General features: G+C 39.3%; 1 protein-coding gene across 6 annotated transcripts in view; it reads left to right on the top strand.

Annotated features, from left to right (window-relative positions):
* Positions 1-26,742, top strand: part of SLC22A15 (solute carrier family 22 member 15) — an 87,700-nt gene that overhangs the window by 36,330 nt on the left and 24,628 nt on the right. For 3 of the 6 annotated variants that reach the window (XR_004433574.1, XR_004433573.1, XM_033195743.1), the window contains exons 3-8: positions 6,486-6,618; positions 7,604-7,768; positions 14,362-14,491; positions 18,779-18,994; positions 22,570-22,710; positions 24,683-24,768. Coding sequence is in view for 4 of the 6 variants with exons in the window: in XM_033195743.1 (XP_033051634.1) it covers positions 6,486-6,618; positions 7,604-7,768; positions 14,362-14,491; positions 18,779-18,994; positions 22,570-22,710; positions 24,683-24,768 (871 nt within the window). In the remaining 2 variants the exon portion in view is untranslated. Of the gene's footprint in view, positions 1-6,485; positions 6,619-7,603; positions 7,769-14,361; positions 14,492-18,778; positions 18,995-22,569; positions 22,711-24,682; positions 24,769-25,120; positions 26,727-26,742 lie in introns of those variants that run through there. The other 3 variants (XM_033195747.1, XM_033195744.1, XM_033195745.1) reach the window with 3 other exon arrangements.

Genomic DNA, 26,742 nt, shown 5'->3' with positions numbered 1-26,742 from the left:
TGATGGTGCAAAAGTGTTAAGTATTCAGTGGAAACTGTACTTCTGGTTTTGAATTTTGGTCATTTCCTGGGCTAGTAACAAGTGTGGGAGGATCCTCTTTCATGATGCTGGGCAGCGCCCCATCAGCAGCAGCTCCCAGTCAGCCATGTGACCTTGAGGGCAAACAAGATATTATTCTCTGCAGTGCTCTCCTGTATTCGATAAATTACGTGAGGTAGTCAGCACTTTATTATAAAGTCAGCTTTGTGTTAGATGACTTGGTCCAACTGTAGGATAATGTGTTTGGAGCACATTTAATGTAGGCTATGAGTATGATGTTCAGTAGGTTAGATGCAGTAAATGCATTTTCAACTTACAGTATTTTCAACTTACCACGGGGGCCGGGCAGCCCTATCTTAAGTCAAGGGGCATCTATATTCTCTTCTTCCTCACCCCCAGCCTTCTCCCTGTTGTTCCCCAAGCACACAGGGCATAACCCTCACTTCATGCTCGACATGAAACTTTCCTTTTCTTCCTTCCCCCTCCTTTCTAGTGACATCTGATTCTGTTACCCTGTCTAAGTCAAAAGGACCCCTTATTTCTAGTATTCCGTCTAGTACTCCGTTGACTTTTTCCATAGCTTCCTGAATGGAACACATGCTGAGGGTGAAAAAATAGAAAGTCTTTAGCCAATATATTGTAATTTATATACCACAGGCTGGCTGTTGGGGATGAGGGGAGAGTATTATGTGAAAGTTGGTTGGTTATTAATTATCTGGTTATAAGGTATGGCAGCCTTCCTCTTTGACATATCTTTGATATACATTGTTTCATTACACAGATGTTAATTTTGTTTTGGGGATTACATAAGCATGTGGTCCATTTTAAAGCAATATTTTGTTTTTTCAGATTATATTTGTATTTCAGGAAAATGATTTATTTGATTTGTGACATGTCCATAAAGCTTAAGGTTTTACAATTTTAAGAGAGGTGCTAAAGATACATTTGATTGCTTCCTTTGAAATTTGTCTTTAAGCTTCACTCAGTCTGTGGTTGGCCTAATACATACTAGTGGCTTCAAATAATACCTGTTCATGGATGACTCACACCAGATCTCACCTCTGAATTCCAGGCATCTATATCCTGCATGAATCCTTTCTCTTCTGGAAGTCTACGGTTCTGGCCTGCATGGTTGTAATGGCCTTTGATGGATATTCCCACTCCCATGCTTGCTACCTCCATTCTGTTCTCTGTATTGCAGCTAAAGCAACTTTTCTTGATGTACGCCAGTACTTTATCCCTTTTCAGGACGTGCCATTTATTCTCAGCATTTAAGCAGTAAGAATATAAATACCAAAAAAAGAAACCTCCAAATGTTTCATTAGTACCCAGCCAAAAGTGTCTCTGTCTCAACCCCCTTCACTTCTGTTCACCTAGCTTTTTTCCTCTTTAGGAACTGGAAGGCACCGCATAGCCCTGGCTCTGTGCTCATGCCTGTATTTGCCATATTTATGTTCCTTTCATCTTTTATATTAGAGGCACTTACTATTGGTTCTGCCCCCAGTTGTGCCTGATTTTCTCTCAGGTCCTCTTTAGATGAGCAAATGATTATACGAGTGCTTGTAGTGCTGTGCCCCTCAAATCCTTTTTGAAAATAGAGTATATTGAATGCTCAACTCAATTTAGTGCATAAGAACAAAAATACAGATGCTGGTTATAAAACAGAAGTAGATGTAAGTCAACCTGACAGACTGAAAATATTTTGTCTTTATAGTCTTCCTTTTCTGTTAATGTGTGGGAAAAGAAAAGTAGATTTCCTGCTTTTTTCAATTTGCAAATGATTTTTCAATTTGAAATACCTTAACGTAAAAAAAAAAATTCTTTCTGTGGCTTTAGAATTTGGCTTGTTATTAACAAAAAATAATAGGAAATTCATCACCTTAATAATCTCTTAATCAAATCTCAGGGTTTGAATGACTTATAAATTAGTGATTTTTAAAATCTAAAGACTCATAAAAACACATTTCTTGAGATCCATACTTATCATATTTAGGTTTATTACAGTTGAGCTTAAAATGGCCTGGTAATATCCTGGTTTGGGTTTTACGCTAGTACTAAGTATTGACCAAAGGGGGAAGAAAATGAGCTAGCAATTGAGTCTTGTCTGGTGAGTGAGCTCCTTCGAAAACTTTAAGTATAGATTATGCCAATACATTTTCTAAATACTGTAGGGATCAATATCCTAGTTTATCTTGTCTGGGCTTTGACAAAATAAAACTCCTTAGATCACACAGTAGGTATGTGATCAATATATCAACAATACTTGAAAAGTTTTTAAAATTGGACAAAACAAAACATTTAAACCAAGATCTCACATGTTGGGAGATGAAGGATGTGGAGGGCTGGTTATCAACCCATTGTTCTGAATCTGTGAGTTGGCATCCCTGTGTCAGCCATCCCCAGTTCACCAGAATCTGTCAGGGAGTTCTGGGTTCCAGCTTCACATTCTCTAATTTGCTTTTGAAAAATCTGTCTTTCCATTTTTCTATCAGTTCCTGCGTGTATTCCAAGAGTAATAGAGAGATGCATGACCCCAACCAGCATTGACATGAAGAAAAATTACTAGCAGTTACTTTGACACTTGGAAATGGCAGCCTGAGAATCAGAATTTGGAATTTGCTGCTCAAACATCCCTTGGGCTACTTCCTCCTAAACTTCCACAAAAGTTAACAGCTATCCACTTATAAGGATAGTATTGCACCCTTTTCCATGGATTTGAGAAGTTCAGCAAATGAGGCAACAGAATAGTTGATTATGGAGTTTTCAAATTGGCCATTTTTCAGTGATTAAACACAAAACAGATCAGTTTTGTGTTTAATCAATAAAACAGGCCAAGATCAATATCTTGGCCATGTAAACAGACTAGCAAAACTTGAGGTGCAGGTTAATGAAGACTAAAGTTGCAGGCCAGATTTTAAAAGCATGAAAACACCAAATCAAACACTAAGAACATAAAAAAAAAAAAAGCCAGTGTTTGAATTTCAAGGTATTAAGAACAAGTACAATTAAGCTGTGTATATTGGCCATTGTAAAAGAAGGAATCTCCCTGTGACAGATACAGTCCTGTCTTTTCTAGGGCAACCTGATATCTCATACTGATCTGTTTTTAGACCTGGTGAAATGTTACTGTAGGCATTCCTCATGAGTCGAAAATTCTACCACAGAACTATCCATGTTACAAAATAAATTCTTTTTTTACAAAACAAAATTTTTTCTTTAAATACTGCAGCTCTTTTAGTCTTTTATATGAAACTTTCTTTCTCTTTTCTTTTTCTTTCTTTTCTTTCTCTCTCTCTCTCCTTCTTTCTCTCTTTTCTTCTCTCTTTGCTTCTTTCCTTTTCTTCTCTCCTCTTCTCTTCCATCCCTCCCCTCCCCTTCCCTCCCCTCTTCTCTAATCTCTTTTGACAGGGTCTCTGTTGTCCAGGCTGGAGTGCAGTGCCACGATAATGGCTCACTGTAGCCTCAACCTCCCAGGCTCAATCAGTTCTCCCACCTCAGCCTCCAGAGTAGCTGGGACTACAGGTGTGCACCACCACACCCAGCTAATTTTTATTTGTTTTGTATAGACCTAGTTTCACCATGTTGCCTGGGCTGCTCTTGAACCCCTGGGCTCAAGCAGTCCACCGGCCTCAGCTTCCCAAAGTGCTGGGATACAGGCGTAGCCTCTGCCCCAGCCAGTATCTGTAATTTCATAAACCTTCATAACCTCTCCCATGAGCTCCGCTCCCAGCCAGATGCCTGCTTGACATCTCTACTTAGATGTTTTATAGGCATGCTGTGTCTGAGCTTGTTCACACAGAACTCTTGAATTCCCACCATGTACCTAACACCTCTTGCACCCTTCTCTATCTCGATAAATGTCACAACCACCCAGAAAGTAGCTAAAATGAACAACTTAGGTGACTCTTCCTTTCCTTTCTACTCCTACGTCATCACAACATCTGACAGTCCTGCCTTCAAAATACATCCCAAGTCCATTCAGTTCTCTCTATCACCACTGTTTCCACCTTCATCTAAGCCATCATTATCTCCTAAATGATTACTGTAACTCCCCTGCTTCCACTCTTTCCTATCATATTGCATTCTCATAAAGTGGCCAGAGTGATCTTTAGAAACATAAACCCAGTAATTCAATATTCGTTCTTTGCACTAGAATAAAATCTCTCAGCTCCTTACCTTGGCCTGACCCTGCATGACCTGATGCCCACCTGCTTCGCTGGCCTAATTTCATGCCACCTCCACTAGAGATACACTGGTGTGTTTTCACCCGGGGCCACTGCAATTATTCTCATATTCCCCAAAGAGTTTTTTTGTGGTTGGTTACTTGTCATCATCCAGGTCACAAATGTACGTCCCGCAAGAATCCTCCCCTGAACCACCTATTTAAAGTGACTCCCTCCAGTCCCAGCTACTTGGGAGGCTGAGGCAAGAAGATTGCTTGAGGCTGGGGGGGGTCAAGGCTACAATGAGCTGTGATGGCACCACAGCACTCCAGCCTGAGCAACAGAGCGAAATGCTGCCAAAAAAGAAAAGAAAAAAAAGAAAGAAAAAGTAAATCCAAGAAGGGCTAGGAAAGCCAGCTAATCTACCTTGTTAAGAATTGCATGTGAAGAATGGAATTCAGAAGTAAAGCACACATTAGTGAGGGGACATTATTCTCATCGGTTTTTCCCAATTCCTGAGTCTTTTTGGTGGGTGGTTTTGAATAGAGATGTCCAGAAGTTGTCTTGTCAAGACCTTTATCAATCCAGTCTTACAAGACTAGGAGGAAAGGAGAGAAGTTAGATGTACTTTGAGCCATGAGGACTGGTTGTGGAAGCATCAGAAGGGAGTGATCTGAAAGGTGGAGAGAGCAACTGAGGATTCTTTCTTGCAAGTTCTTGAGGAGGAGGGACCCTTCACACACCTATCATTACTGACTCTAGTGAAGGGGACCGGGAAGAGGAAGGATGAGTGGTCTCTTGGTTCTCTGAGGTTATTCTGTGACATGGATTCACTTTTATTCTTATAACCAAATATCATCTTTAACACATCACTAGACAAGACTTGAGATAGTGGTGTTTTAAGCAGAGAATGGTAACTTTCTCTTTAAGTTCCTAGGTTTCCCTAAAGTAGAAGATACTAAAGGAGTTTCTTTTGTCATAAATATATGTGATATAAAATTTACCATTTTAATCACATTTAAGTGTATAGTTTCAGATGCATTACATACATTCACATAGTTGTGTAACCATTACCACTATTCATCTGCAGGATGTTTTCAACATTCCAAACTGAAACTCTGTTCCATTACACAATAATTCCCTGTTCCTCGCTCCTTCTGGCCCCTGGTAACCACCATTCTGTTTTCTGTCTGTAGGAAGTTGACTGTTCCAGGTACCTCATGTAAATAGAATCATGCTATATTTGTGTTCCTGTGTCTGGTGTATTTCATACAGCATAATGTCTTCAGAGTATAGGGTGTAGCATGAATCAGAATTTTGTTCCTTTTTATTTTTTAATTTTATTGACAATAATTATATTTATGAGCTACATGGTGATGTTTTAATACATACAATGTATAGTGATCAAATCAGAGTAATTAGCATTTCTATCATCTCAAATATTTATCATTTGTTTGTATTGGGAACATTTGATATCCTCCTTCTAGCTATTTGAAGCTATATATTGTTGTTAGCTATAGTCATCCTCCAGTGATATGGACACTAGAACCTATTCCTTCTATCTAGCTGTAATTTTGTATCCTTTAACAAATCTCTGCCTGTTCTCTCATTCCTCTTAAAGCTGAGGAATATTCCACTGTACGTGTACACCACATTTTGTTTATTCATTCATCCGTCGATAGACACAGGTTGTTTCCACCTGTAGCTATTGCAGATACAGCTGCTATGAACATGGGTGCAAAAATATCTCTTCACGTCCCTGCTTTTAGTTCTTTTGGGAATATGCGTGGAAATGGAATTGCCAGATCATATGGTAATTCTGTGTTTAATCTTTTTGAGGAAAAATACTCAAGGGATTTTAAACTCACAAGCCTATTGGACAAAAAGTTCATGTATTTATTGTTTCATATATGTCATATAGTGTATTAGGCATCAGAGAATGGAAATAAATGGGACAAGGCTCCTCTCAAGAAACACAGAGCCTTGGGATGAGGGACATAGTCAATAGATGCATAAGTAATTAGCTATTATACACTGTGTTCAATTCTGTAATAAGGTATGTATTGAGTACTATGGGAGTGCATCATAATACTAGTGATTTCTAGTTTTTCTGAAGATAAAATCTCATTGGATGTTGTCTGAGATAGACAAATTCTGCTGAATTCTGGTTAATAGTGGATCATGCAGTATAGAAGTTCGGGTGCACAAGTTTTTGTTGCACATTTGGTTTTTTAATAGCTAACTCAATCCTACATGTCTCTCTTTTGTTTTATCTTCCTCTAGTGGTTTTTAATTGCCAACAGATCCTACAAAGTCAGTGCAGCAAGCTCTTTTTTCTTCAGTGGTGTATTTGTTGGAGTTATCTCTTTTGGTCAGCTTTCAGATCGCTTCGGAAGGAAAAAAGTCTATCTCACAGGTAATCTATTAGAATATTCGTAAACTGTATGAGAGGGCTTATTTCTCTAAGATTCTTAGGGAAATAATAAGGGGACTGTTTCCTTAAGGTTCTCCAGGAATTGGGATATGGACACAGAACTGATCTTTATTACCCTGGCAAGAGGCCAAACTGCAGCTCAAGTTGCTTCTGGCCAGGCACTTTTAAGTTACTAGCCCACCTAGTTAAAGTCAGATATTTGTGTTATAAACCTTTCATAGGTGATGGTGCTTTCTGCAAACCCCCAATTTTAGTTTATGCTATGTTTGCTAAGGAGAGAAGTAAGAGACTGTGACAGTGTACTAGGCCCATTTCCTTAGATCTCTCTGTGTTGATTCATTTCAAATGAGCCCTGCAGAACTTGGCCTAGTGCTCTTGACAAGCTGAGTATGAGCAAGGATTTTTCATTTTCCAGCATTATTGTGAATAATTGAAAACTGTCTGTGATTGACAGAAACCATGTAATAAAGTAAACCTTATGTTTTTTTAAAAAAATAGTTTCCAAGAGAAGCTGTTAAAAAAAAAAAAAAAACAAGAAAACAGCTGGCCAGGCACGGTGGCTCACGCCTGTAATCCCAGTACTTTGGGAGACCGAGGTGGTTAGATCACAAGGTCAGGAGATCGAGACCATCCTGGCTAACACGGTGAAACCCCATCTCTACTAAAAAATAAAAAAAAAAAAAATTAACCAGGCGAGGTGGTGGGTGCCTGTAGTCCCAGCTACTTGGGAGGCTGAGGCAGGAGAATGGTGTGAACCCATGAGGCGGACCTTGCAGTGAGCCAAGATCGCGCCACTGCACTCCAGCCTGGGCGACAGAGTAAGTTTCCATCAAAAAAAAAAAAAAAAAACCAGCTCAGAAAATTTAAGTTTACAAATGTTTATTTTATAAGCTAATGAATATAATTTATTACTTTGATCAAATGCTATTTTGCCTCTGGATTATTGAATATTGTTCTCTCTTTCTAGGTTTTGCTCTTGACATCTTATTTGCAATTGCAAATGGGTTTTCCCCCTCATATGAGTTCTTTGCAATAACTCGCTTCCTGGTGGGCATGATGAATGGAGGGATGTCGCTGGTGGCCTTTGTCTTGCTTAATGAATGTGTGGGCACCGCCTACTGGGCACTTGCAGGTACTACTTAAATCATGCAGTTCTGGACTGGGTGAGCAGCTCCAGAAAATCTTATAGGGACCCAGTTTAATCCTAGAGTCTGGAAATGCATTTGGACTTGAGGTACTTCGTCCAACTATTAGATTTGCTTTTCTGAGTTGGTTCTGTATGACCCTGAACAAGTCATTTTATTAATATTCCTCTGCAGACACTCTCCCTGGGGGCCTGCTTCACATGTGAGCTTGCCACCCGCCTCATGGACTGCATACAGATTACTGTGGAGAGTATTGATTTCCTCAGAAGGACACCAGCAGCTTTTTACAACTTAAACTGAAAAATAGTTCAGACATAGGAAATACTAGAAACTCCTTTCTTACAGCCTTCTTATTCTAATTTATTAAATCTTTGTTTCACCTCCCTTTGTTGTTTTTACTGCTGTCAAGTCAACATAGTACTATTGTAGCATTTCTTTATCAATACTTAATTTCCAAAATTGAGACTGTATTCTGAATTATTTTTGACCATCCCATTATTTTCTCAAGAACTACATAGATAGTAAAATAAATGATTTTAATTAAAAGGTTATTTGACTTCAAATATTGTGCCTAAGACTTTATAGACTTAGGTTTACAATGATAACTTTTTGTTTCTTTTACTTTCATTCACTTGACAATGATTGAATGTTTCCCATGGATGTTCTTATATGGATATGGGAAACAGGTTGACCGTGTGACTGATAGAAATGTGTCTGCAGGAGGATCTATATGAGAATACCATTCCTTAGAACCTGATGCACAGTGCCAGCCATCTCTTATGTACCAGCTACCATGCTAGGCATTTGACATCTGTCTGTAATATTCCCAGAGCTTAGTTAAGGATTCCTACCTTCGTTTTATGGATGAGGAAATTGAGCCTTTGAGAGGTGAGGTGACATGCCCGTTTTCAGCAGCTGCTAACTGACAGGGCCAGAACCACAACCTGGGTCTTGATGACACCCAGGTCATCCTTCCGCTGTTTCCCAAAGACTCTCCTCTTGGAACTTCAGCATGTCACCTCGTGTGAGTGCTGGCCTGGTCAACCTGTTATTTCTAATTGGTATTGTTTTTGAAGTTGTATGGGCTATTGTATCGAACTGGAAGACACAGGCTAAATAAAGTAGACTTGTGCTCTGTTTGCATCTCTACTAAACTGTTGTCAAGCTGAAGGATCCATAGGGTAGGACCAGTTGGAACTAGGCTGGGCAGGAAGAGACACAAGCTCCATCCTCTCCAGACAGGCTTGCTTCTGGTCTTACAGTGTTGCCTTAGGATTCACCTTGTCTGTGGCAACTTCTAAAGCCTTTTTGGAACTGGTCCTAACCTAGGATGAGTGAAAGAGCTTCCTCTGAGTCTTCAATTTGCATTGAGACTTTAGGGTCATTTTTCTAAGTAGTATGGCTAATTTCCTGGGACTTTCTAAAAAGTTGCTAATGATGGTGATCATGCCTGCTCCCTGTATCCAGGGAGGGGATAAAGGCACTCTCTCCTTTGATTTCAGTTTTTCTGAGGTCCAAAGTTGTGCTCATGTAGAGCACCATGAATACGTATTTTTCTTGTACCTCTTACATTTCTCTATTAAAGTATTTATATTTGATTTTAGTTGTTGCATGAAGATGCTGTTTTATAAAAGATGTATACACTCCCATCCTGCCAGATTATCTAGGTATTTTTCCTGTCCTGTAGCATGTGTTAGGTGAAAGGACCAACGCTGGTCTCTTGCTCTCTTGCTAGTTGCCTAAAGCCAGTGAAAAGAGTCCTCTTGAAGTGTTTTGAACTCTCATTCTTATCCTTGATGCTGGGTTAAGATGAGACTATCAAAATTTCTGTAGCAAAGTGAAAAGGGAGAGAGGAAGAAAAACTGTAACAGTGAAACCAGATGGTTGCCAAATTCAATGTGAAATTCAGAGCAAGTGTGAGAGTTCCCTGAAGACCAGTACACAGCCCTGCACCCAGGGCAAAAGTAAGGCTCTGACAGCACCTGGAACTCTTTTTGAGTAGCTTCCTTCTCTCTCTCGTGAACCCGAGGTCTTCCCCAGGGTTTTGTTCTTGGTCTTTCTTTGCAAGCTGGTTTCTTTCCAGAATGATTTTATCTACACCTGTGGCTTCAAATACGCTTATGAATTGCAAGAAGTCAGAGAAAAGCATAAATGTTCAGGAATAGGGGATTTGCTGGAAATAGCCTGATTATTTGGCAATGAAAATTAGTTTGAAAAATTATGCTTATTACAAAATAATATTTGCAATGTGTAAAAAACAATATGTAAACATATACCAAAAAGCACGAGTACAAACTGCAAGCATCCATTTTTGACCTGTTTGTAGTGTAGTACTTAGCAAAAAGGATTTTCAGCTAATTGACTAAAAATTAAAAAGTGAAAAACAAAAAATACTGAAGCTGTGAAAAATTCCATATTAATATATTTATTATTTGTTTTCTTATATTAATATCTTCCTATAACAATGCTCATTGTAAAAAATAAGAAATATATGCACACTTCATCAAACTAAAGAATACATATAGTCCTATTCCCCTAGAGACAACCGTGGTTAACATATTGCTGTGTATGCTTCCAGAGCTTTTCCTTTGCATGTCTGTTCCACAGCATTCATTTATTAAATGGATTCTGCCATGTGCCAAACACTGCTTTTTTTTTTAGATAAAAAGGTGGAAAAGATAAGGATGGTTTGGGGGGGAGGTTCTTGCTCTCATGGAGCTTATGCTTTACTTAGGAAAGGTGGAACAAATTGATAATTTCTGAAAGTTAGAAGTACAATGAAGAAAATGAAGGAGGGTAATGGGCTAGATAGTAATTGCAGGGAGTAGCTACATTAAATAGGATAGTTAGAGAAAACCTCAGTGTGGGCATTTGATCTAAGATATGAATGATTAGGAAGACCTAGGCCTGTGAAATTCTGGGAGAAGAATATTCTAGCTAGATGGAATGGCAAAGACCCAGGACTTGAAGCAGGAAGGAACTTCTTTGAAAAGGTTCTCATGACTACAGGGTAGAGAGTTAGGGAAGGAATGAAGTAAGAGGTTGGGAGGGACCAGATGATACAGGGCCTGTGATGGGCCAAATGAGGAATTTGTTTTTTTACTTGAAGTACAGTGAGAAGCCAGTGGGGCATATTAAATACAGGAGTGATAGGGTCTCATATACAGAAAGATTACTCTGGTAGGTACAGAAATTGAGGGATCATTTAGTAGGCTGCTATAGTTGGCCACGTGAAACCAGTGGTGACTTAGACAAGATGGAAGCAGTGGAGAAGAAAGAGGATGTGTTTGAGCTGGATTTTGGTGGGAAAGTGACTTGCTAAAGGACAAGCAGCGATGGGGAGAGCAAAAGAACTCAAGGAGACTTTATGGTCTTTATTTGAAAACCAGATGGGTTACTGGTACCATTTACAAAAATGAAGTCATAACTATATACTCTTTTCTAGCCTGCTGAAATTTAGCTTTTTTTTTTTTTTTTTTTTTGAGACGGAGTCTGGCTCTGTCGCCCAGGCTGGAATGCAGTGGCCAGATCTCAGCTCACTGCAAGCTCTGCCTCCCGGGTTTACGCCATTCTCCTGCCTCAGCCTCCCGAGTGGCTGGGACTACAGGCGCCCACCACCTTGTGCGGCTAGTTTTTTGTATTTTTTTATTAGAGATGGGGTTTCACCGGGTTAGCCAGGATGGTCTCGATTTCCTGACCTCGTGATCCGCCCGTCTCGACCTCCCAAAGTGCTGGGATTACAGGCTTGAGCCACTGCGCCCGGCCGAAATTTAGCTTTTACTAGTGCAAACTGAGCAGGAATAGCAGAATTGAAATTAATTAAAAATAAGCAGGGAATAAATTTTAAAATAGGCCTAGTACGTAAAGGCATATACGTGGTTATAAAGCCACCTATGATACTCCAGAAGACATGACTTGAAATGTTTATTTTTTATTAATTTTTTTAAACCAAATAGCATAGAGCCTTATTATATTCATCTCTATGCCTTCTCCCTGTTGTCATTTACAGGCATATATGTGCAGCTTCTTGCTGGACATTAGATGTGAATATTATTGACTCCTTAAATAAAAAAATATTACTTTCTTTCCACCTAAAAGCTACCTTATTTTCTGAGACCTCTGCCTATGTCATCACAGAATTTAAGGTCACCAAACTAGATAACTTTGAATCATTTCTTCTTGTCCATCATGTCCAGTTGATGCCAGATCTTACTGATTGTGATAGAGGCTCAACTCTAATGAGCTCATATGTAAGGGAAAATCATTTGGTTAGGATAACTAGACTATGAAGAGCCAGGCATTGAAGATGCCCAGAATCAGAAAGTCAGATGCTTCTCATTTCAGCTCCCCATCCTCTCTGAGAAACTTCCTCTGCGTATTCAGAGACAGGGCCCAGCAGCTCCAAGTCTAGTATTTAAAATCTTGGGTAAGGCCTCTGATCAGCTCAGCTCATTGAAGTCACCCTGCAGTTAAAGGAACTATAATTGGCAGGCCCCATTTGAACCACAGAGATGAAGTCAGGGAAGTCAGTTCTCCAACAGCGGGTGGGGCATTCTTGGAATTAGGAAGGAGAACCAGGTAGAAAATATTCTGTGATAGATTCAACAGGAGGCTTTTAGATCGCCCTTTTTTTTTTTTTTTTTTGAGGTTAATAAATAGAAGGGCTAAATCCAGATTACATTAGGACAATATAACCAACATTTGTATAACATGCATTATTTCATCTGAAACTAATAAAAACTACCCTTTGAGGTAGGCACTATTATTTCTGTTTCACCAATAAGAAAACTGAGGCTCAGGGACATTTAGTGATTTGCCCAAGGTCAGAGTAGTATGTAGCAGAACTGGCCTCTGAACTTGGTCCCTCTGAAACCATCCCATCCTCTGGGCTTTCTTGTTTTTGCCTACATTGTTGTCAAGGGATACTGAGTGCTCAGGACTATTCTGAGCAACGACAGACAAGAAGTCTTATTCTTGGAAGCCAGGTGCTGTTTGATCTACAGCAGTGAACCTGTAGTAGCTATTGACTGTCTTAAATTTCCAGGAAACTCGCACTGTCCTCATCCCACGACTCATTGGACCACATATTCTGAATATGCTGTCACATCAGCTTCCCTTTCTAGCTCTCGCTTTCCTTACTAGGTCAAACAGTATACAAGCCATTACTTATTTGTTATAAAGTAATAAGCTATGGATAGGAATCAAAGGAAACACATGTATTACAAGATTATTATTTTTGTAACAAATCAACAAAGTTTTGTCACTGCAGAATGCCCACAGAAATTGACTTTCCATAGAAGGGAGATAGAAGAGAGGAATGGTATAGAATACAGGCCTCCCCCTCAGACAGGCCTGGGCACAAATCCTGGCCCTGCTGCTTACAGCTCTGTGTCCTTAAGCAGCTTCACTTAAGCACTCTGAGCTATTTTCCACTTTAGTATATGGTTGATAATGGTACCTAATTCATAGGACAATGTATGTGAAACCATTATGCTTAATAAATAATAGCTATTACTACCACTAATAGCAATAGTGGCAGTTATAGAAAGTGGGTTAGAGGTACAGAATTTGCAAGAATATTGGGCAAGCCTGTGGGTTTAATACTCATTTCAATATTTATTTCAAAAAGTGTAAGGTTCTTTACAATTCCGTGGTTGGTATTTTTCTATCATCACGCTGACAAAAATCCATGCTTGAGGGAGCTTATTTTCTACTTGGGAAAGACAGACAGGAAACAAATAAATACAAAATGTCATGTATCCTATAGTAATACATTAAGTAGGGAAGGCAGTAGGAAGAATTGGGAGAGTGAGTTGTGATTTAAGAAACTTCGGCCAGGCAAGGTGTCTCACGCCTGTAATCCCAGCACTTTGGGAGGCTGAGGTGGGTAGATCACAAGGTCAGGAGTTAAAGGCTAGCTTGGCCAAGATGGTGAAACCCCATCTCTAATAAAAATACAAAAAAAAAAAAAAAAAAATTAGCCGGGTGTGGTGGTGGGTGCCTAGAAACCCAGCTACTCGGGAGGTTGAGGCAGAGAACTGCTTGAACCCAGGAGCCTGGGAGGTGGAGGTTGCAGTGAGCGGAGATCTCGCCACTGCACTCCAGCCTGGGCGACAGAGCGAGACTCCGTCTCAAAAAAAAGAAAAAGAAAGAAAGTTAAAGGACAACCTGTGTGATAAAGATTAAGTTTTGGTATTGCAATAACCTCATGACCTAAAAACCGTATTACCCCTATGGCAAAAGTATTTCCAAGCCTTACCCACAGGTTTTCAGGCAAATGTCAGCACAACAGGCAATGCAGAAAGCATTTTGCACAAATTCTTAAAATGTGTATGTCCCCATATAGTTTGTATTTTTCGTCTGTCCTCCCTTTATTTCCACTAATTTTCTGACCTCTATGATACTTTCATTCACTGATGTTCAACTTAGTGTAGACTTTTTTCTTTTCTCGTGTGCCTCTTACACTTGCCAGCGTAGGGCTGACATCTCACCAGGAAGAAATTGGCTCTGTGACTTGGGGTTGGAAATGGTGCCGCAGATGATGCTTTCTCCAGTGACAGTTCTCTTTTCCCTGAATTAGGATCGATTGGCGGCCTCTTCTTTGCAGTTGGCATTGCCCAATATGCCCTGTTAGGATACTTCATCCGCTCCTGGAGGACCCTAGCCGTTCTGGTTAACCTGCAGGGAACAGTGGTCTTTCTCTTATCTTTGTAAGTAGTTTTTCCTCTTGGCGTTTTAATTTAAAAAGCCAAAGCAATGTCTTAAGAAGATGTGGGTCAATGAGCAGCATTATTCCCTTTCAGGAGCTTGCCTGCACTGACTTTGGTGAAGAACTAAATTCTGCAAGTGCTCCAATTCTTGGCAGCTCCTGGGAAGAGAGATGCTTAATTAATTCAGAATGCAGGTATCCCTTGTTTAAAATAACCTCTTAATAGACTGCATTGTAACAACCTTCACCTTGTTGGCATAGGCAACCAATTGCTTTTTTAACCTAACACCTCAACCTTAAAGGTCTTCAGGCTGGATCACATTATGTACTAGGTGTGTGACTGAGGTATGATTTTGTAGAACAGTGTACTCATATTGGATATGTAGTGACAACTGTTCATCTTACAGATTAGTGTCATTTCAGGGCCTCTAAATTTTGACTCTGGAAGAGTCTTAAATACAGAAGAAATCCTTAGAGTGCAGGGCCTCATAGCAGTGGCAGGATGATTCCCTGGTCAGGGAAGGACTCTGTAAATGACTGCCCAAGGTGTCATACCATGGCCTTCTAAGATACCCAGATGCTACAGGCAAGCCACCAACTTAGTAAGCCCATTTCACCAGAAGATTTTTTTTTCTTTTGAGCTACAGTTTCACCCTTGTTGCCCAGGCTGGAGTGTGATGGCGCAATCTCGGCTCACTGCAACCTCCGCCTCCCGGGTTCAAGCGAATCTCCTGCCTCCCGAGTAGCTGGGATTACAGGCATGCACCACCGTACCCGGCTGATTTTGTATTTTTAGTAGAGACAGGGTTTCTCCATGTTGGTCAGCAGACTGGTCTTGAACTCTTGACCTCAGGTGATCCGCCTGCCTCAGCCTCCCAAAGTGCTGGGATTACAGGCATGAGCCACCGCACCCAGCAGACGTTTTTATGTGGTATATGAAAGGCTTTTCTTCCCTGAGATATCAGATCTCTGATGGTAATCATCAAAATCTTTAACATAAACAAAATTTTCAGCTAGTATTTCCTTCCTTCATCTATGCCATAAAGTGAAGGAGACCTGTAGTAGTGTTTTAATTCAGACAGCTCTTTATTTACTCTTTATCTGGGTTCTAAATTGAGATTTGGTGGGGACTAAATTGAAATTTTTCAAACATTTTTGAAAGCAAGAGAATGTTAACTGCAAAAATGAGTAGAGTAGAAGTACCCTGTATTTTAAAAATAAAATTTATTAAATGTATTTTAGTTACATGAATTTGAGTGAGATAATTTTATTAGAGGAAACTAATATGATTTTATTAACTTGTATATTGTCAATGTTTGAAAGTAATAAATGGATGCCTACTATAGTACTTTGAATTAATAAACACTTAGGTAAATATTGATGAATAAATAAATTTTCTTTTGAAACGTTTAGTACATTTCCTACTTCTCCATCTTGTCGGGCTCTCATCTCCCCTTTGATAGCAGCACCACTTCACTAGATGATCTGGCTGTTCTTTTTTTGAATATATAGTCTGAATTAGTTACTGCTTAGTGCTAGGTGGAGACATCTCCTCATTGGGAAGTGAGTTCTGGTCATGAAAAATAGAAAGCAGAGAGAAAAGAACTCATGAGACTAAAATATTTACTTACTCCACTGAGCCTGGACCGTAAGGCTTCCCACAGCCAGCCTCCAATGTATCTTTCTTAATTTATTCCCATCCCATGTTCAGGCACACTGTACTACTTGTTCCTTTTCTGCTCCATGCTGCTACTCAGTGCTGTGCCTGCTTTTTCAACAATCTGTCCAGATCCTCTTATTGGATAAGTACGCCACTGTCCTGATTTGCTCAAATGCCGTCCACCCCATCTTTTCCTGATCATAGCCTCAGCTACAAGTCATTCTCTTTCTTTTCTGAATTCCACGGCATTCACCCATACCCTTTGAGTGGTCCTTGTGTTTCTGCCTCATACTGGAGCAACATTCTCTCTAAACTGAGAGCTCTCCAACAGTAGCAGGCTCTTTACTCCATGATTACGTTTTCCCCAGTACCAAAGCCAGGGGTTTCCACACAGTAGATCCTCGGACATTGCTCAAATGTTGGTACAAACACATTTGGAATCACCTTCAGAATTTTTCATCAGCAACATAAGAAGCCACATTATATACCTTATTTGTTTATCAGAAACATTTTTACCTAGCTTAAAAATTCCTTATTTTCACAATACTTCAATTTCAGTAGATTTACTTTTTTTTTCCTGAAAACCACGGTCCCCTTAATTTACAAAGGTTTGCTACCTTTAATATTCAAGGAGCATTTTTGAGTGGGGCAACATCGCTAAATTAACATTTTAGCTTTCAAAGGAGCCCACGGCGCAGATGACCCTGCTGCTCTGTAGAGGACGGCATGTTCAAAGGCCTGCTCGCTCTTTTAAAAACGTGTCTTACTGTTTTGCATGTATTATCTCCATGTGTTGGAACTCTGTTTCCAAATCTGTACACTGGCAACTAGGTGACCCTCTTTATAAGCAAGCTTATTAGCCTCTCAAAATGCAGAGAAATATAAGGCCCTAAGATTTTCATGATCAAGATAAACGCTTTGCCAGGTAGAAATAGTTTTATTAACTCAGAGCCAAATTTCTAAAGCCTTCGTGTCTCTCAAATACCATCTTTAAAATGATTTATAAAGTTTTAAAAGTAAGTTTTATTGCTTATAAACAATTTTGAAAACACAGAGAGGCTAAGGGTAGGGGAAAATGACTTATATAACCCAAAGATAATGACTGTGAATATTTTGGCATATTTTCTGTTCTTTTTTATTCCTCACAATCCTCCCCAAAACAATTAACTTTTATTGTTGTATATTTTCTCTCAATATTTATCATAGTAGTCCTCTTTCATTTAGGCATAATCAAGTGATTTCACATAATAGCTCCTATATGGCCCTATAGATAGGGCCAATAAATCTCACTCATAACCTGCACACCTAACTTCAACAGAATAATGTTACTTGATTATTTATTTTTTTGTCAGTAATAACAATCAAATGACAATGAAGAAGTAAATGGAAGGATTTTTCAGGATGTTGTAGATGGCCTTTGTTCCTGCTTTTTTATTGTGCATCAATATTCTTTTCCCCAGTAGCAAAGCTCCTGGTAAAACTCCTGCCTTTTGGTTTCCAGCGTCTTTCCTTTCAGCACCATTACATTGTTCTGTACAAAATTGAAATGCTCAATAAATGGTTGTTGACAGACTGGCTGTCCATTAAGTTTCCAAATCCTTCCAAATTTGTTGCTAATTCACTATCCTTATTAGAAGGCACAGTGAATTCTATAAAGCACCTTAAATAGCCAGTTTTATTCATCGAAGTTTCATTTTAGGCAGATAATGTCAAATTAGACTTTAAAAAACCTTGATTTGTGTCTTGTAAACAAGGCTTCCATATTCCTGCCTTGGTTTTGTCTTTGGAAAGACCTCTAAAAGTGTAGGCAAAATGGGGAAGAGGAAAAAGATACATAATATTTAAGTTTTGAAACTCTTTGAATATATCAATGGCAATATAATTGTCCAACACTTTGTAGTTATATTAGAAAATAACTGTTGTGTTGTAACTAGAAGTTGATCAGGAAATAACTTTTATTCTTTAAGGTCTTGGGGGATCAGGAAATATCCTCAGGACATTTTAAAGCCAGTGTGTCAGGTGATTTGCGTATTTTGAAGCAGTAAACACTCAAAAGTAGCTTTGGTAAACTTGGTTTCATCTTTATGTGTAGTCTTAAGATAATCTCTACCTCCTACATATCACTATATTAAAAACATTTCAGTTTATGTTTTTTTTTCTGATGAGATAATAAAGATTTCCATCTTCTTTGTGAGGCTTTTTTAGAACTTAAAAAAACCCCTTGTCTCTACAGTATTATTCAAACAACACTTGGCTAGGATTTAGAGCCATATCTTTGACCTGTGCTTTATGAAGAATTTTCATTATTCAGTCCTATAGACTGAATAATGTTAATATTTAACATATTAAAATTCACATATTAAAATTTATTTAAAAATAAATGCATGCTGTTTGCTTTTTAAACTGCAATTGTAAAAGCATGTTCTTGGTTTTCAGCGGTAGACTACCATTTAACGTTACCATGCTGTTGAAAGTAGCCCTTTCATATGTCATTGGGAGAGTCAAACTTTAAGTCTAACACGGGATCCATTTGTGGTGCAGGAATCCATGTACTGAGTAGGTGATTTGTCTCCTTCCTGTGCATGTGTGCCTATATGAATATACAGCCTTTAATGACATCTCTTTCAGATTCATTCCTGAATCACCTCGTTGGTTATACTCCCAGGGTCGACTGAGTGAGGCTGAAGAGGCGCTGTACATCATTGCCAAGAGGAACCGCAAGCTCAAGTGCACATTCTCACTAACACACCCCGCCAACAGGAGCTGCAGGGAGACTGGAAGTTTCCTGGATCTGTTTCGTTACCGGGTCCTCTTAGGACACACTTTGATCCTGATGTTCATCTGGTAATTATACTAAGGCGTGTTCTGTTGCTCTTTAACTAAGGTTGCGCAAGGTTCTCTTGATATCCTCCTCCTTCTTCAGGGTACAGAGAATTTTACCTCTTTTGTTAGCTTGAGGTTGTTTTCTTAAAAGCAATGCCCCTGATTCTAGTGCCTGGTTTTCTTCTTGCGCAGCCCTGTCTTTCTCAAGCAGCAGATAATGGTGCCTGATGGGCAGGTCCACTGAGCTTGAGTGAGTAGACATCAGAAGCACGTCTTTGCTCTTGAGGTATTTATCATAAATATTTAAGCCTTCCTGCCCCTTCCGCTGCAAAAAAGGAAAGAAGGCAAATAAGCATGCTAGAAATAGAAGAGTTTTTAAATAAGACTTTAAAAATACTTACCTTTGGTGTTGGCATCACGCAGTTTGCTAGCACATTCTGATTGTGGTGCTCCGTGCTGCCTTTTCTGTGGTACTCCCACTCACTAACTCACTGAGGTGGGCTACATATGATCCCTTGTACAGATGGGACCCCAGGAGTTTGAAGTGAGGAACCCTAAGCCACATATGTAAATCAGTGATTGAACTGATGAGCACTTTCTGAACCTAATTTTTCTGGTTGTTTAGCTTATTCCCACCTGCCTCTCAGAATGCTCTCAGCATGAGTGTAAGTTGCATTCAGTGGTTCAAGATGGTTTCATTTAAAGAATGAAGTTGTAGAAAGTGGAGAAATGGATGGGTGCATACAATTTGTGGATTGCACATGTGTTTTGATATTGTACATACTGCTAACGTGCCATAAGTGTTATCTGGGCAAAATCATACCTACTAGCCTAAAGGACAGTTGTGCTGTGGCTGATATGTATTTGCCACAAAGCCTGCATGGAACCCTACATTTCATGCAGGGATAAAGGAAAGTGATTTTATATGAAAGTGATCTTATGTATAAAGCTACAAAGAATAGTAGCTTTAGAATAAGAAGCTGCAAAGATGTTTTTCTATATCATATTCTCTTTTTCTACCCAAGCAGTGGCTGCCACCTGTATGGTTGGGGGCCATGTTAACCAGCTGCTACTTTCCCCCACAGAGCCATCACAGTGCTAGGAATATCACAGATGCATAATAAATGTTGAGGCTTGGAGGCATGGAGATTAAGAAAACCATTGAAAGCCAAGCCTGACAACATAGCATAGGAGCTGCTAATTTGAGGTTCTACTATTCAAAAACAAATACAAAGTATGTTCAGGTACTTAGGGCTCCATAAAACTTTACGTTTGCGTATCACATAGACAGTTAGTCAATCTCTGCCTTGGAGGAACCACCTACTTGTTGCAGATTATTCACTATTTTTATTTTTTTCCCCATGTATATTAACTTCTGAGTTCTGGCCTTCAATGGATAAACAAACAAACCCTAGACTTAGGGCTGGGGAGACTGTCCCTGTTCATTTTATTTCTTACACAGCCAAATAAACTTCTTCCCTGAGGCTGAGAACGTTAAAACGTGATAATAGAGACAGTCACTCCACATATTGCCATTCTTTTTGAAGATGCTATAAAATTCTAAAATCTTCTCTGTGGATCTGTCATTCAAGAAAGCCTTAACTGGGGATTCAAATTATACCTCTGTGTTAAACATCTGTTTCTTTGGTTATTTTCCACAATAGTGCCTTTTTAAGTAGTTCTTTGATGCTCTAAATATACTGTTAAATATTACACAAGCATTTTAAATTTTGTTCGGGGGACATAAAGAGGATTGAAATGATTTTAATAGTTGTAATTATGGATCCCAATGACTGACTCTGTGATGAAGGCAACTTGCAGAGCAGAGCCCCAGCCCTGGGGACAATGGGCCTTCCATGCTTCATGCTCTCCCCATTCTCTGTCACCACCAGCTGGGAACTAAATTCCACTATTGTCCTGAACTGGCTTGTCTATTCTTGCCTTGACTTGATACTGTCACAGCTTGATTTAAATAGGGGTGTGTGTGTGTGTGTGGTGTGTGTGTGTGTGTCTGGAATGTCTATTGTAAATGCAGAACAGACGCACAGAAAACTAACTGGGAAACAGCATTATGTAAGAGGAAAGTCTCTTCTGCAGGTGTAAAGGATTTTAAGAACATTTTAGAAAACTACATGGATTCAAATTTATTTTGCCCTCTGCTTTCATGCAAGATACCTGGGAGACAGTGAGAATAGACAATGCAGTGTCACCTTGCATCCTTACATGTGATGTCCTGGCTACAATCCTGCCCGTTGCCCTTGGTATATGAATAACACTTCATCTCAGTAAGAAGTCATGCATAGTACTTCTGGCTCATTTGCTAGGGAGGGCTGGACTACTAACCACTCCAGCTTGAGCGTCCCTCTTCCTTACATCTCTCTCTCCTTACATTACCACAGTCTGGAGTACTTGGCCCACTTCTGAGATTAAGCAGAGATGGAAATAAAACTCACTTTCCTGATTGATCTCATTATAGCCACAGCTCATTAGACTTTCTCTAAGGAAAGCTAAAGGGAAGCAAATGAGAAGGTCCCCTTAATAAACACTGATCAAACTGCATTGCAAAAGCATAAAAACTGATGAACTTAACAAAGCTTCGGTATTTTACTGCTTGTATAGAAATTTGTGGTTTACCAAACATATTCATATTCTTGTAAAGCCCAGTTTCAGGGTTTTATTTTTGTTCATTCTATTCTATTTTGTTTTGTTTTATTTTAATAATGCAGTTTCCTAGGCATAGAAGTTCCTACTACCACCGTTACTGTGTTTGAGGAAGCCCTGATTTGGATCTTTAGGTTGGCACTTGGCTTCCTCAGCTCTTTAGTTCCTGGATTGTAGGAGAGAGGCTTGGTGCCTAGCACAATGCCTGCCACCCAAGAGGAACTCCCTGTTTGTTTCAGGAATGGCATACATAAATAAATCAATGGCTTTTTAAGTGACCCTTCCTCAGTTGTTCCTCCTAGAAGATCCTGCCTTTGCTGTGACCTTTAATTTTTCTCTCCTGTTCTGGGAGTCTGTGGCATATGCACCTACTGAGTGCAGGATGGGGTTAAAACCTGCAATGGGAAGTGTCTGGATCATTGGGGATTGGAGTGCCAGTCATTTCAGGCCTTCAGGTGACCCACTGAAGATCCAGTCACTTCTCAGCTCATGTTCTTAAGACCATCTTCTATTGGCTTCTCAATGGGAGTTCTTTTCTGGAATCATTTCAATAATATTACAACAGTCTATAACAAGTGTTCCATAAATTGTTGCCTTAAATAAAGGATAGCGTCATTGTGTTCTATTAATTGCAAAAATGCTTGCTGAAAGCACATGCAGTGTCTTTCCTCTTTGAGGGGCTGGCCATCCATTTGATTTATATAACATGTAGACATAGCTCAAATTATTTCCAAGCCCCCATAATTTTTTGTTTTTAACTAGTGTTGAAATTTAGATTAAAATAGAAAAATTAGTAGGAGAGACAAGCTTATTGCTTGCAGCAGATCAAGCAACCATATTGAACCACTGTTTGAATCTTCTCTGGCAAATTCTTATGTACTTTTCTATTGTCCTTCTTGTCTTTTACGTCCTGGTCCTTTGACTCCCAATTGCAGGTTTGTGTGCAGCTTGGTGTATTATGGCCTAACTCTGAGTGCGGGTGATCTAGGTGGAAGTATTTATGCCAACCTGGCCCTGTCTGGCCTCATAGAGATTCCATCTTACCCTCTCTGTATCTACTTGATTAACCAAAAATGGTGAGTAAGTGTGGATGAATATGAAGTGCACCACAGAGAATGCACACACACACATAAGCCCTCTGATATACATGCATATCTACATGGTATTGTCTTTGTATGCAGTATCAGCTGATTGCTCTGTGGTGATTAGTTTCTTTCCATCTAAAAACAGTTAGAATTCATTTCTTAGTGCAGGATTTCTTGAGTTTCATGTTTACGAGTTTTTATATAGGTTTCAATTCAATATTGAATATCAAAATCCAAGATAGTATTGAATATTACCATCAGAGGGTTTGTGAGTAGTCTTTATGTAATTTGTTAGTCGCCAGAGATGAGATTATTAGCTCTATGTAGTTGAAACTCTATAAACCCAATTAACAATAAATATTTAGAAGTTCTTACAAGAAGACAAATAATTGAAGGAACTAGAAAGACTTTTCTTATCTTCTATGGCCCACCTTACTTTGTTGAGGAGGCAGAAGATATACTGCTTTACTCATTGTCAGTGGGCACAGTTTTCAGATAGATTTTAAACATTATTTTATACAGCCCCCTTTCCTCAATTTTTGAGATTGCTTCTGTTACTTAGCCCCTGACCAGGCCACCTAAAAATCCCATTCTGCATGAGCTGGGAATCAGTTGAATTATGCCATTTCTTTTTCTCCAGAAATCATCATTCCAGCCAAACTCAGAATTCCTTTGGCATTGTGCTTAATGCTATTGTCATGATGTTTTAGCCGAGAGTGTTTTGAAGGGCAGGTTTGGATTCTGTTAAATTGAAGGCTTGTCTCCCAGGCAGTGTTCCCAGCTGCCTCTGCTGATCCCTGTGGTAGAGGCTACAGCTTACTCTCATCATGATACAAGAGCTGGATCATGTATTATATTCAGAAGTCTTTCCCAGTACCCCCAGTTGTGCCAGATGCCTCTCCTTTGTGCTGCTCTAGCACCCTGTGCATACCTCTGGGGCCATTTAAAAGTATTACAAGGAAGCTGTCCATGGGGGTATTTTATGTGTCTTTGCATCCCTGGTACTTGCCTAGCATGGTGTGTGTTACTTGAAAGGCCTTCCATATTGACTGTTAAATTAAGCAAAATGACCTGGAAAAGAAGATTCAAGACCTTCTTAGCACCACCCAGAGTTAGGATTGAAATCTGAAGCAGAGGGAAGGAAGGCTACCTTTGTGATCTGGCAGACCTGAATTCAAATCTAGTCTTTGCCATGTGTTCGTTGTATGACTTTGACAAGTTTCTTCACTAAGCCTCCCTTCGTACTTATTCTCAAACCAGGGATTGTAAAATTCACTGGCAAAATTATCAAAATTATTGAGGTTCCTAGTAAAAGTGTTGTAAAAGCATGTTGTAAGCCCCTAGAAAAGGGAGACTTATTAATGTTAATATATTTCTTCCAAGTCTAGGGCTTTTATTTGAAAATCGCTTCTCTCAATAAGTATGAAATAATATTTCACTTATTTCTAACCCACTAACAAATTTTTTTTCTGTGTGTATTTTTAAGAGAGATTGACTTAAAAAAAATGCCAAAACTTTAAACTGCATAAAACCAGAAAAGGTAACCAGAAAGTAAAGGAAGTTGTAAGACTATTCTCCTTGTTTCAGTTTCATTCTCTGAAAGATGGAGAATGTAATAGTACATGCCTACAGGATTTTTATTAGGATTAAATAAGGTAATAGATGGTAAACATTTAAAACAGTGTCTGAAACTTAGCACTCATGGAAATAGATAGAATGATACTATGCTCTTTTCCCACACAAATCACTTAATCCTGCCATCCGTCAACTTTCCCTTTGTTTTATAGTGGTTATTTATTTTGAGTCCTAGTCAGTTTCCTATCAGTCACATTTACCACTTATGCCTTAAGAGGAGATGAACATATATAATGAAACTGAAGATTTTTAAATAAGAAGTTTGGGAAGAAACAGATGAATTTATAAGGTTCTTAAGAGAACTGTGTAATTTCTTTCTATTGTTTAGGTTTGGTCGAAAGCGAACATTATCAGCCTTTCTGTGCCTAGGAGGACTGGCTTGTCTTATTGTAATGTTTCTTCCAGAAAAGAAAGGTATGCCTTTCAAATTTCTACAAGGGTTTTGAACAGTACTTTTATTACAATAAATCATAATATAGTGGAGAGATGACCATATGGCATGCTTCATTTCTGTGATTGCATATTGTTTAGCAATTGTGTGGGATATAATGGGCCAGATTCCTTCCATTGCTTCAGCTATTCTCTGGGTGAATAATGTGCTTAGAGGTGCACTATTAATTCTTTCAGGCTATTAAGCTACCATCTGGGGTAACTGAGATGTAGAACTGGTGATGTTAGAGTTGTTTATTTGATGAGGAGGAGGACGGATTAGTTCTTCACAGAAAGAAACTTCATCCAAGGTTGTAAATTGCACTCGTCATTACAGCCAACCACAAGATTGGAGAGCAGAGCCCCTGGTTCTCAAAGGTGGCTTTGGTGCCCCTCAACATCTCCAGCATGACTCTCAAGGAACTCCAACAACAACAAGAACAATGGTATTCACTGTTGGTGACAATGGATAGTCTCTTAGTCTTATATAAATGTGAAAACACCTAGTTAGGAAACTGGTATTTTTATATATGTGTAGCTTTGCTATGCAAACACAGCTTCAAGAAGGATCCCTTTAGCATTCTAATATAACCTGATTGCTGCCCCTGTGTAGACATTCTGTAGCTATTGCTGGTTTTCAATCTCTTTTTTCACTAGCACACCTGAGGTATGTCAGCGATTGCCTTGGGAACTGTGTTTTTGGTTGTGATTTTCTAGAAGGAGGAGTGAGTCACAACAACTCTCTGAAGCTGGAGCGTGTGATATAACAAGAGCTCTGTCTTAGGGGCTTTTGGATTTTGATAGGGTTCTGTTATGAAGCATGCATTCCAGGTGACAATCCTTATGAAACGATTTGATGTAAAGTTTTGATAACTACTGGAAATGCATGAAGAATTCATTTTTTGTCAGAGTGTATCAGGTATTAAATACTCCTTTGGTAAATTGCTTCTCCTTGTGGTTCATTTGTGCATGTCTCATTAAAGACCCCAAGGCCATGTGTTCTCCCTGTTTTATAACCCTCCAGTATGTCTACTCTGCTGTTGATTGCCGCGTGAGGTTCTACACCTTGAGTCTCTAGTGTAAATTGCTCACTACTTAGAGTTTACCCAATACTTAGGACAGCTTTAAAGTGATTTTCATAGAATCATGGAAACTAGAGAACTGAGTAAATTTGCCCATTTTTTTATTCTCTAAGCAAATGGGTGCCCCTGCTAATACTAAGTAGAGGAGGAACTCCCCAGCTATTGCCCTGCCATAGACTTGTAGAACTAGGGAAGTAGGTGCTCAGTTTTGTTTGTCTTCAGGTAAGACAGTGATGGACTTCAAATTGTTGTGGTTTTATATTCAGCAGATTTTGTTTTGCAGAGGCACCTTGAAAATTCGTTTTTTTTTTTCTTTTTTTTTACCTGCAGTAGTCCAGCATTCTGTTTATTGCCTCATAGAGAAAAACTTTTCGCTAGTCCTATAAACACACCTGTAACCTATCACACCTTCATAAGCCAGGCCAATTAATGTGTTTCCTCCCCTCCCACTTATTTGCACACTCCAGGGACTCTACATGTGGCCCTTTCTTGAAATGATCTCTTCTTATAAATAACAAGACAAAAATCTATGGTAAAGGCAGATGTATGGTGTCCCCTCCAGACCAGCAAGTACCACTCTATTTGATTATAATCTGTTTTAAGAGAGCAACTTGGACCCTTTGTTGATTGTGTCCCTTGGTGGACACTGAATAAGAAACAGCATAGCAGAGTATCTTTGGCACTCCACGAATGTGCCTCAGGAGTATGTTACCTCTGTTATACTTAGAAAACGTAGATGTATTGTCTGTTTGTAACGATTTCTTAGCTGGGCATTGTGGCTCACACCTGTAATCCCAGCACTTTGGAGGCTGAGGAGGGCAGATCACCTAAGGTCAGAAGTTCGAGACCAGCCTGGCCAACATGGTGAAACCCCATC

The sequence above is a fragment of the Trachypithecus francoisi genome, unplaced genomic scaffold (genome assembly GCF_009764315.1).
Source record: "Trachypithecus francoisi isolate TF-2019V2 unplaced genomic scaffold, Tfra_2.0 Lachesis_group5, whole genome shotgun sequence".
Taxonomy (NCBI): domain Eukaryota; kingdom Metazoa; phylum Chordata; class Mammalia; order Primates; family Cercopithecidae; genus Trachypithecus; species Trachypithecus francoisi.
Note: the sequence above shows the minus strand (reverse complement) of the source record. Positions and strands in the feature narration are given on the sequence as shown.